Genomic DNA, 12,266 nt, shown 5'->3' with positions numbered 1-12,266 from the left:
CTAGAACCTGTGTCTCTTCTTGTGTTTCCTGAGATGAAGAGTTACTGTTAATCGGCCACAAGTACAGAGGCAGTGGGATGTCCTTTTTGCACGCCACTTTGGGGGATGCCCATACTCATCCATTCCTAATTTCGGAGTGAGAAAGCTTATGGCAGTTCCTTACTAGTAGTTAGAGGTTCTTGGTTAGCTGCAACCTGGAATTATTGAAAATATCCTACGCTGTGTGGAACTGTTACGCTACTAGGGGTGATTTGGGTTGGAACTCAACTGCAGCTTGTAAACTCCCTAATTACAATAGTGAAGAAATGGAGAATCCTTAAGTATCAATACTGTAGCTTTAAGAAAAGAGAATCACTGGTAACTTGATTCAACCAAAGTTTTAATAAGTGTTAACTTAAATGAATTGCATTTAGGCAATAATCCAATAAGAAGAAGTGCAGGTAATTAACAACACAAAGTTCAGTCTTAAGTATTTCTTCAGAGATGCATTAAGTAACATTAGTTCATGAGAATAATCTTCAATAGGAACAATAATCAATAAGCTGAGAATATTTGCAAAGCAAGAACAGTTCATAGTGAATACGCATGATGGGAGTTGTCCTTCATGAGATTAGTAACTTGAAGCAATGAAGATTTGAGTAAGCAAGCATTAGTTCATTAATAAATGATATTGTAGACAAATAGCTGAAAGATATACTTAAGGTTAATACGGGTAGTCCTCCAATAGTCCAGACATATGGTCCACTTGTAAAGTAGCAAAGTATCCGTTCTCCAGTAATCCTTTGTGGCATGCAGCAATCCTTGCATTTGCTCAAAGGCTGGAAGGGCTTGTCTGAGCTTGTGGAGAGGTAAGTCTGGTGGAAGTAGTTCCCAGTAACTGAGCCTGTGGAGCTCACAGAGGCAGCTCACGCGTTGGCTCAAACAATCAATCACCAAGCACCCTCCCTCTGGCCCAGTCTCCCTAAATACCATCAGAGCTGAGTCAGAGGGGGGCGGGGTCCGGCTCCTCACAGCTGAGTGCCAAACCTGGAAGCGTTACTCCATGACAGGAACGTAGCAAAGACTCGTATATAAATTGGACTGGAGAGGATCTCCATCAGAATAAATAAAATACCAAAATAATATTAATTACTGTGAGACTAGCCTTATAAGGCTACTCCTAAACCTAACCACTACTTTAACCATTTAGGAAGTATATAAAAGCATCAGCTCTATGCTTAAAATTGCAAAAAGGACTTTAATCAACTAAAAAAATAGAAAAAGTGTGCAGCGCTAATTATAAATACCACAAAATGAAATACAATACATGCACTGTGGTGGTGTATATACCCAATCAAGTGATATTGATGCCGTTCACAGGTAAATGCCCAAAGCATCTTTGGGCATTTACCTGTGAACGGCATCAATATTACTTGAATGTAAGATTTTTATATTTTTCTACTAATAAATGTGTATATTGAATACCTAATTGGCGTGCCTGTTCTACACCATTTATTTTGAGGAACAAGCTTCAAACAAAGGAACACCTCTGGGATTACCACCTATTAACACCATCACCCAATACAGAGTTTCAGAGATGGGATATACTACAGAATTTTACCATATTTGACTTCTGGCTACCCTCTGATCCTGTATATACTTGGGGTATATATATGTGTGTTGTTTGATTGGGTATATACACCACCACAGTGCATGTATTGTATTTCATTTTGTGGTATTTATAATTAGCGCTGCACACTTTTTCTATTTTTTTCACTGCTGTATTGTGGGATTTAGTGATTATTCCCATTTAGTGTGTCCTAGCCTCTTCTTATAGCGCCACGGTCTATACTGCTTTTCACTTTTGTACTTTAATCAACTAAGCCTATTTTTAGCAATATTTTCGACAAATCGATGCTGTTGATATACTCCCAGATATATTGCTGAAAAAGTCTAGTATTCGCTCAACAGTGAGAGGGCTAAACAAATCTCGATAAATTAAGTGTTCCAATGTTCCTATCCTTATTCCTGATTGAGATTATAAGTATCAATTTGGCCCTGTGAGGGGGGTTATGGAATCACATACATAGGTTATGCAGACAGTTCCATCATACTTTGTGTTCCAAGATTCATTATAAATCAATGCTGTTGATATACTCCCAAATATATTGCTGAAAAAGTCTAGTGTTACAGTGAGAGGGTTAAACAAATCTTGATAAATTAAGTGTTACAATGTTCCTATCCTTATTCCTGATTGAGATTATAAGAATCAGTTTGCCCTTGTGAGGGGGGTTATGGAATCACATACATAGGTTATGCAGACAGTTCCATCAAACTTAATGTGTTCCAAGATTCATTATAAAGTGATAGGAGGAATAGTATGGGTATATAGAGAAAAGGCCTCTCTCCTTGTTAATCTAGCGGGATCGGTTAAGGAGGTAAGACATAAGAGAATGATTTAAATAGTCACGTTTAAACTTGTGGAAAACAAACTGTGAGCTAACATGCCCATACCAAAATAAATCAAAAGGCAGAGAAACCCGACGCGCGTTTTAGTGCAGCTTCATGTGCACCTTCATCAGCGAAAATTCATCTCGCTAGAGATAAGAGACTGGTTTAAATAATCACATTTAAACTTGTGAAAACCAAACTGTGAACTAACGTGCCCATACTTATATTTTGGTACGTTAGTTCACAGATTGTTTTCCACAAGTTTAAACGTGATTATTTAAATCATTCTCTTACCTCCTTAACCGATCCCGCTAGATTAACAAGGAGAGAGGCCTTTTCTCTATATACCCATACTATTCCTCCTATCACTTTATAATGAATCTTGGAACACATTAAGTATGATGGAACTGTCTGCATAACCTATGTATGTGATTCCATAACCCCCTCAAAAGGGCAAACTGATACTTATAATCTCAATCAGGAATAAGGATAGGAACATTGTAACACTTAATTTATTGAGATTTGTTTAACCCTCTCACTGTAACACTAGACTTTTTCAGCAATATATTTGGGAGTATATCAACAGCATTGATTTGTCGACAATATTGCTAAAAAAAAAAAAAAATAGGCTTAGTTGATTAAAGTCCTTTTTGCAATTTTAATCATAGAGCTGATTGTTTTATATACTTCCTAAATGGTTAAAGTAGTGGTTAGGTTTAGGAGTAGCATTATAAGGCTAGTCTCACAGTAATTAATATTATTTTGGAATGGGATTTATTCTGATGGAGATCCTCTCTTGTCCGATTGATATACGAGTCTTGGGGAGAAAGGGATGGCTGCTAGTGATAGGGGTGAGTGAGGGATGGCTGCTAGTGATGTGGGAGAGGAGGATGGCTGCTAATTATAGGGGAAAGGGGATGGATGCTAGTAATGGGTAGTGGAGGATGGCTGCTAGTGATGGGGGAGAAGGGGATGGCTGCTAGTGATTAGGGGGGAGGAAGCATAAGAGGAATAGAAGTGAGGTGGCACTGTTGGACCAATAAAACACAGAGCTCCACATGAACTATAAGATTTAGCTCTGTGGAGCTCTGTGCTAGATACATTATTATTTCATCAAAAAATAAATAAAACATTGCTGCTTACCGCTGGTGGTGTAAGTAGCTGTAAAGAGATGGACTTACCTCTCCCTGCTCGGTAATCCTCTAGCGGGGCCTGACAGGAAGTGATGTAAAACGCCCCGCCCACTGCAGGCTTCACTCCTCAGTAAACTACCGCGGGGGAGAGTAGTGTGAGCAGGCACATCTCCTGCATCTTGACAGCCATCATACCACCAACAGCAGACAGTGTATTGTGGGCGGCACTATGCTGGGGACTGGGAGAAATGAGGCAGCACAGCGACATTGCGCCCCCTGGGCAGGTCCTGCAGGATCACTAGCAGAAACGGCGTTCCTCCTTTGGAAAAAGTGCAGGAACGCTGTTCCCGTGCATTCCTGCAGGACTCGAGCCCTGCATACAGTACTCATTGATTTACAACCGTTGAATTATTATGCTTGGAATATGTGCATGCTATGTGTAGAAACGACTATTACATAGCATATTTTTCATTATTATTATTATTTATATGTCTGCGTTGTGTGAGATGGACTGATTACATTTTTCCCCAGGTGCCTTAACTCTGTGTTTAACAAACCCAATATGGGTTACCAAGACCCGTCTTGTACTTCAGTATGATGCTGGCCTCGATTCATCAAAGCGAGAGTACAGAGGAATGTTTCATGCTCTTCGTAAAATTTACAGGCATGAGGGCATACCTGGACTATATAAGGTATGGACTATATACTTTGTATGGTCTCCTGTAGCGTAGCTGTACAGTGTACACACATCTCTGATCTCCAATTGTATTGTATTCACAGGGTTTCGTACCAGGCTTATTTGGAACCTCTCATGGTGCCCTTCAGTTCATGGCATATGAAGAGCTAAAACTTGAGTACAACAAGTACCTGAATCGCCCATGCGACACTAAACTGGTATAGTAACTCACTCGATATCATTACTGTATCACTGCAAATTGGATCTAAATGTAAAGGCAAGAGTTATAATAAGCACACTGCTAAAAACTTTATTTCTCCGAAATCTGGTATGGTGGAGCTCCTCCTCACGACTCCTATTGGACAGAAAAACCTTCAAGTTAACTAAAAAGAAATCCTAACCCTCCCCTCATTAGTTTGCTGTCCAATTCCTAAGACAGCACTGTGACTTTCAGAACTTCTAAATGTATTTTGGCATTTTACTGGGTCTTCAAATCCCTTGTTCCAGGGAGTTCTTTCTCTCTTGCAAGTTGCAACATAGGGCGTTTCTCCAAAGCGACCCCATGCAAAGATCCCCTTAGTGACTGGGGGTTCTTGCAGTGACCATACGAGGTAGCAGCCTCTACATGTACAGACCTGGATTCTGTCTTGGATTTGTTATGAAGAATGACTTGACGGTCATACAAGTAGATGATAATAGTAACTTAGGTTTTGTCATGTCCTTTACGTTTATAGACTAAACCGGGTATTGTGGGGAATCCTCAAGGTAGTTGGAAATATTAAAAAAATGAACAGTTCTCTCGAATTCTCAGCTTAGGAAATAAACATTCTTGTACTAAATTGCAAAGTTTTATATAACTCTGTCACGATATATCCTTCTATTGCAAAGTGTGATAAACAAGCATATTTGGTGCACTTAGAATGAAAAATAGGGCAGTTGAGTTTATGGGCAGCCTGAATGGCTGTACCACCCTGCAGCCTGGCATCCTGCTGTGCTCGCCTCCTTTATGGGTGGTTACTTTGCCATTCACGCTGACTGCATCACTGGCATAATGTCTCCCACCCGTCCCTTTGGGCAGGTCTGTAATAGATTGTCTGCTTTACCTGTTGCCTGGGATAGTACTTTCCTTATATTTTCTCTGGTTGAACAGACCGTTTCTCTTACAAATGTAAGGCAATTTGGCAGTGGGCTGTGAAATAATAATTGCACTGATTCTACAGAGAGCTGTAAAGTCACCCTGTGATTTTCCTTTCGTTCTCTCTGTCTCCCATTCTCCCTCATTTGGTAATCACTAACTTGTGAGCAAGGGACTATTCTTAAGCTCTGTGTGTTGAGTACTGATGAAAGCACATTAACTTCTTGCCCCTTTACTCTCACTGACTCTGATGACCCAATTACTTTATTTAACTTTAATCTGCAGCAAAAACACATATTTATATGAAGCTACCTAATCTGGTTTTAGATTGCACATGAAGAATTATGGCCCATAAAATCACAGTAGTACAGTACTGGTTATGGGTCTATGTCACTGCTTCTAGGCATATGTTTTTTTTAATCGTGAGCTACATGTGTAATTCTAATTTAAAGGGACACGCCACGTAGCTGACCAGATTTTGTTTAACGTGTATATTCGGGTTTCTTCGCGGGTACAATACAGAGAAATATGGACTGAACACGTAGACGTTTTGTTATTTTTCCCCACAAAAAAATACTTTTCAAGCCAGGAAAAATACACTCTGTGTTTTGGGCTGTGTCCTTTAGGGCAGTTTTTGTGTTGAACATGTGTATTAAAACTGCAACCTCTACTCGAAACAAGAGATAGAGGTAGGAGGGTGAGAGCTGTTTTGTAATAGCCAGGGTAGGGGTCATCATGTTACCTGAATGCAGGCATAGTTTGGTGTTATGATTACTTTATTGATAACACTCAAGTGAGTTCATCCATATAGCACTTCAAATGGACAAAAAAAAGAGAATAATTTTTAATTGTAGATACATTACCAATCAATTATGAACTGCAGCCTTAACTAGCCCTCCTTCACAGGGAAATAACCAATCAGAGGCCTCTCACTGAGAAGACTCTGAATTGGTGCCCTTGTGCATGCGAGTACCTGCTCATCTTAAGGTCTGGAGGAGCCGAGTGAGCTGATCTGAGGTCTGTGTGGGAGGAGGCTGGCACACGTAAGTATAGTCAGTCTGCCACTTCCATTAGCTCACCTCCCTGGCTGTCTCACAGTTAATTTCTCATAGAAATTGGCACCTTTATAAACTGGGGTTAAATAGGAAAATCCACACCCGTAAAGCAGCTCAACAAGCTGAAGTGCCTTTGGGGTGTGGAGTGGTCCTTTAAAGGGGTTTTTAAAGCCATTTTACTAATTCTGGAACTCTTATTTATTGCCGTCTGATCACATATATTCTCTGATTCACATGGTAACAAATTGTAGCATCTTCTGTAGTGGCAGTAAATTCTTTTTGCCAGATCCTCCTTTTCTTTTTTTCAGTATAGTAAAGAAGAGCTTTGCTTTTGCTCTCGTTGGATGTCCATCCTTAGATGTGGGCTTTGAAAACAGCGATGTTAGAACTGTGACTGCTAACCTTTTGGCATTTGAGATGGTGAACACTGCGTTTCCTTTGATGTTGAGTCAAACGGCCAAAATTGATGTAGACTTCTTGTGGAAAGCAATGACGTTACGACAGTGATAACTGGACCTGAAGCAGTTGTGGGCAATATTTTTAATCATGCCTCTGTTTTAGCATCTTGGGAATTGTCTTCATCATCTCCCATGTCAAAGGCTTAACCATCTGTGGTTCATTACAGTATTTTCACGTTATTAGCTGTTAGAAAAGATTATTGTGAAAAACGTAATGTCTGCAGATTTCCATTTCTGCCTTTGACAAAGTACAACATGAGTTATTTATTGTCAGATGGTGAGATGAGCAATGAAAGTGTTGTATTATTCATCTTAGGTGAAATGTACATCTTTCCTTACCGGTTTTTGAGCAAACGTTTGTTGTCCTTCACCGTGAACCAATAATTTATCAATACACAAATTTTTTTTTTTCCTTTCTCATTGCAGAACACAGTGGAATATATAACCATGGCTGCACTGTCTAAAATATTTGCTGTCACGATGACATACCCTTATCAAGTGGTTCGCACCCGGCTACAAGATCAGCACAATAAGTACAACGGAGTCATGGATGTAATAAGCAGGACGTGGAGGTAGGAACCTGCTTTTGTTTTTGAGTGAAGCATGTAATTAAAATGTATGAAAGAGGCAAATGTCATTTTAATGAATTATTTTTTTCCCCTTGAAAAGACTGCGCTCTGCCTATGGTTTGCCTTTCTTGTGGAAGTGTCTTCCATGTTGCTGACATGCCTGTGTCTGAACGGACATAAGTAACTCTGTTCATATACTCTTCTAAAGCAAGAAGTACTGGCTACAAGAGTAACCACAGCAACCACCAGTGCAGCGCAGTGGTTGCTGTGTCATAGAGCAGGAGGACCACCTGGAGGAATTGTCTCATCCTCTCCCAGTTAGTCAGTTAGTTTTGTGCCAAAGAATTGATTGACGGGTGGGGGAAAGACATATTTTTAAAAAGGTTTTGATTTTCTCCCATTCTATACGTTTCTTAGCAATTTTACAAGCAGAATGTATTGATGTGATTTGTATTCTCTTTATAATGAGCACAAATTGAATATATTATAGATAATACATTAAAAAATATATGCAAGAAGCACCAATAATTAAATGTGGAAAAAATAAATATGCTCCTTTTTTTTTTCAACAAATTTCCAAGCATTATTTTGCTGATCAGCCAGTCAGGATGCTTCATAAATGATGGAAATTGTAGATAAGTACAGCACAACTCCCTAAAATTCTCGCTATAGTTGCTGGTCACATTAACAACTGTGTAAAAACACTGCAAGTACAGTGAGTTTTGGCTTCTGGTCACATTAGCAATCAGCAAAGAGGATGTGTTTTAGAATGTGAGAGGTGGGTTCAGGGCAATGATGAAGATTTTAGTTTCCCCTAAACCTATACAAAAAAGTAGGACTAAAAGCTATAAAAGACATAAGTGTTGTTGGTGTCTTTTTAAATTTCTATCAATCTGAGGAACATGGTTTGTAAATGCTGTGGACTGCGTCTGCTACTAGTTTGCATTGGTTTGGGAACCTCTGTCCTGACCACATAGTTAAAGATTATTTCTCTTTTCCCGCTGTCTTTAAAGGAAAGAAGGAGTTCATGGATTTTACAAAGGACTCGTTCCCAACATACTTAAAGTCACGCCGGCTTGCTGCATAACATTCGTGGTGTTTGAGAAAGTGTCGCATTTCCTCTTTGACTTGAGAAAACCTAAAGAGTGAAACAAAAGCTTCTTTCAACGCACTTTAAACTGATATCACCTGACCTGCTGTAAAGCGTCACTTGTGGAAGTTGAGCCAGAAAGAACATATTTTGAGGATGTCCCAGACTGAAAAAAGACTTGAATGGTTCTTCTGTTTTAAATTTAACTCACAATTTAAAGGGAACCTCTAGACTAAAACAATAGTTCTGTTTTATTTATTTTTTTCTTTTCTGTTTGGTGTAATGCTTTAAATTTGAATTTGTAAGTTAAATAATAATTTTATTTTCAATTAATTATTGAGGATATTTTTATACATTTCAGTTCTTTTAACTACTTTGCATACCTTGAAGTTTACAAGTAGCTTTGAATGTAAATTTCAAGGCAATGGATATGCTGGCCGTTTTGTGTTCAGCCCATTGCCAATAAACCTATGCATTGTTTATTTAGTACTGCATTGCAATCTAATTCCTGTTGTTGTTATTATCGGCATCATTTAATTAGTACCAACATATTCTGCAGCGCTTTACAACTATAAAGTGGGGATATTTGACAACAAGTAATTTACATGCAGGATATAACAAAGACAAGAGTTCCTGCTCAGACTCTGCTTACAATCTATGAATGATTCTCATCCTCTTGATATGCATTTTGTAAATTGTACATAATAGAATTTTCAGACTCCTCCTACACTTTGCTCATTTAGAATACTCCGTAAAACGAAAGCAGGTCCAAAAACCTTTTTATTCTGTTGAATGGCAACTGTAACATAATGATCTGGGCCCTCTGTTTCCTGTGTATAATTCTGTGTTTACATTGCAGCACTGTCAGCCTCTAGTGGCTGTCTAACAGACAGCCACTAGAGGGCTTCCTGGTTTGAAACGAACCTTTGGTCTGGTATCTGACGCTGAATGTCCTCCCGCTCTGCATAAGAATCTCCAGCGTCAGATTTTTCCCATAGTAAAGCTTTGATTGAATGCTTTCCTATGGTGAGGTCTAATGTGCGTGCAGTATTTGCTGTGCATGCACATTAGACCCCGCTCTTTACGGGACAGAGGAGGAGCTTTGACCCAGGGACATTGGCGCTGGGCTCAGGTAAGTAAATAAAGGGTTTTTAACCCTTTATTTACCAGAGAGGGGGGTGATAGTGCTAGGAATACATCTTTACTGGCACTATAGTATCCCTTTAAGTATCGGATAGCCAGAGAGCGCACTATTAGAGATTGCCTACCCCTAGTATACAGTTATACCAGTCCAGAGATTATAAAACCAGTGACACGTGTTCATATGGCGATGTGCTGGCAATGAAACTATGGAACTGTTGTGGTAGTTTCACAGGAGAGGAGAACCCTACTTTAGGAACCACTGATATACTTGCCCTCAGAGAGGACTTGTGCACCCATGAGGTTGGATGATGGTGTCCATGACTATGCTGGAGAGGAGGCAAGTATTCAATTAAACAATGCAATATAGAATTTATAATTAGCCTTAGTGCTTAACTAATTCACCTCCACAATCTGGTATAAAGGTTTTACTATCATGTGTTTTGAAGAATGAAATTCAGTCCATAAAGCCTCACTCACCCTTATTTATACACTAGGAATGATTACCTGTCTGCTGCCCTGCCTTTTTAAAGAGTAAAGGAAGTTTTAATGGCACCTATCTTTCCTACAGCCAGGGAGGAGTGAATGAGCTCTCTCATTTCACTATATTTTATTACATTAGCATTCCAGAGATTGATACATTGCTATAACAGTTTAAATTAAATTACCTTTATTGTCAAAATATATGATTTAATTGTATTTATTGTACGTGGGCATTCTACTCCGAGACATTTTTTTAACATTCTGTTGCTATTTTTGCAATCTGTACTGTTATAAATGCGGAGTATTTATGAATACCTGTAAGCAAGATATTTGACCATTTGTTATCAATTTCCGTCACACCTACTGTATGTGAGAAACCTTGCATTTTAGCTTTTATGCTAACATTTCAGACATTTTAGTGAAATATGACCCGATCAAGGACACTATATACTAAGTCTTTTTGTTTCCCAAAATGTTTTTATGAAGGCTGAACAAATAAGTGAAAAATCAACATTGAACAACATGTACATCATTTTAAGTTTGACAAGCAATCTATTCACAAAATTGTGAGGGTCTAATCCAATGCTCCTCATAAAGGTGCATTGAGTACCTAATGTGCATGCGCAGTGAGTGCCTCACGCACATTCACACTGTAACAGCCACTAGAGGAGTTGTTAGCACTGCAATGTAAATATTGTGGTTTCGCAAAGCAGTAAAAAAAAGCTGGCCTTGCCCTTTAGGGTTTTGCTCAGAGGGGATAATGGAAGCACACCGCAGGAGCTTCAAGGTCTTCAATGCGAAAAAGAAGAGGCAAGAGCTGCTCCTTGCGGACCGCAGGTAAGACTTTAAAGGGACACATCAGGCACCCAGACCACTTCTGCCCATTGGAGTGGTCTGGGTGCCAACTCCCACTACCCTTAACCCTGCAACTGTAATTATTGCAGTTTTTTATAAACTGCAATTATTACCTTGCAGGGTTAACTCCACCTCTAGTGGCTACTAAACAGCCACTAGAGGGCACTTCCTGCTTCATAGCAAAGATTTTCTTTGCTAGAGCGTCGCTGGACGTCCTCACGCTGTGTGAGGAACTCCAGCGTCGCTCAATTCGCCATAGGAAAGCATTGAAAAGGATTTTCATTGCTTTCCTATGGTGATACCTAATGCGTGATCAGTCTCGCCCACCGGCTGACGTTATTACTGGGAGGAGCATCGCCGACCCAAAATCACCGCCGAGGGACATCGGCGGGGTCTCAGGTAAGTGACCTGAAGGGGTTTTCACCCCTTCAGCTTCCTGGGATGGGAGGTGGGAGGGAGAGGGTACCTGCAGATTGTTTTCCTGGCACTGGAGTTTCCCTTTAAACTGTTCTAAACCGTTTGACTACTTAGATTGAATGGGGGGAGGGAGGCGGCAGTGTACTTCATTGCAGGGAATGCAAACAAAGACTACTTGTACCAGAACCACTACAATGTGATGAAGTGATTAGGGTGCTTTGAGTGTCCTTAGTCTCAAATTATCTATATGTAACAAGTTATATGTAACCCTAGCTTTAAAAAGTCAGATGGTTGTTATTGCGTTTGCTCAGTTGTTTATTACTTTTGACTGTTTTTTTTTTTTTTTTAACACATCTGTATTTGGTAGATAATGCATTGAAACTCAAAAGAAGGTCTGCCGGGCTTTCCTTCATCTGAATTCAGGTAGAACTTCACATACACAGCTTGCCCAGTTCACTCTACTTGCTAACCAGCCTCACTGAATTCAGGTAGAATTCAGCAACCCTCCATTAAGAAACCGGGAACTCTGCTTTGTTTCATCTATTGAGGTATTTTCTTCAGTTGCTGTCTGTGGGGACGCTTTGAGAGGGTTTAACCATACTGAATGCAGGCCAAATATTATATCCCTTCTTTGATTTGAGTTTAGTCTTTCTTTTATTATGGCACGTTGGTAGTTCCAGATTCCTGAAGATATGTTTGAAGAACGCTGCCCTATATCAAGGTTCTGGATCAACATCTCTGATGAATTATAGGTTCAGATTGCCATGTTGGCTTAAAACTGCAATCCCATTATCTATTCTCCACAATTCCTGGTTTGGTATGAAT

At 39.6% G+C, this 12,266-nt stretch overlaps 1 protein-coding gene across 1 annotated transcript in view; it reads left to right on the top strand.

Moving 5' to 3' along the window:
* SLC25A32 (solute carrier family 25 member 32) overlaps positions 1-9,040 on the top strand; it is an 11,397-nt gene extending 2,357 nt beyond the window's left edge. The window contains exons 4-7 of the mRNA XM_063450285.1: positions 4,095-4,255; positions 4,344-4,457; positions 7,314-7,459; positions 8,470-9,040. Of these exons, the coding sequence (XP_063306355.1) occupies positions 4,095-4,255; positions 4,344-4,457; positions 7,314-7,459; positions 8,470-8,605 (557 nt within the window). The 3' untranslated portion in view covers positions 8,606-9,040. The remainder of the gene's footprint in view (positions 1-4,094; positions 4,256-4,343; positions 4,458-7,313; positions 7,460-8,469) is intronic.
* Positions 9,041-12,266: the final 3,226 nt, after the last annotated feature.

Source organism: Pelobates fuscus, chromosome 4 (assembly GCF_036172605.1).
Source record: "Pelobates fuscus isolate aPelFus1 chromosome 4, aPelFus1.pri, whole genome shotgun sequence".
Taxonomy (NCBI): Eukaryota; Metazoa; Chordata; class Amphibia; order Anura; family Pelobatidae; genus Pelobates; species Pelobates fuscus.
Note: the sequence above shows the minus strand (reverse complement) of the source record. Positions and strands in the feature narration are given on the sequence as shown.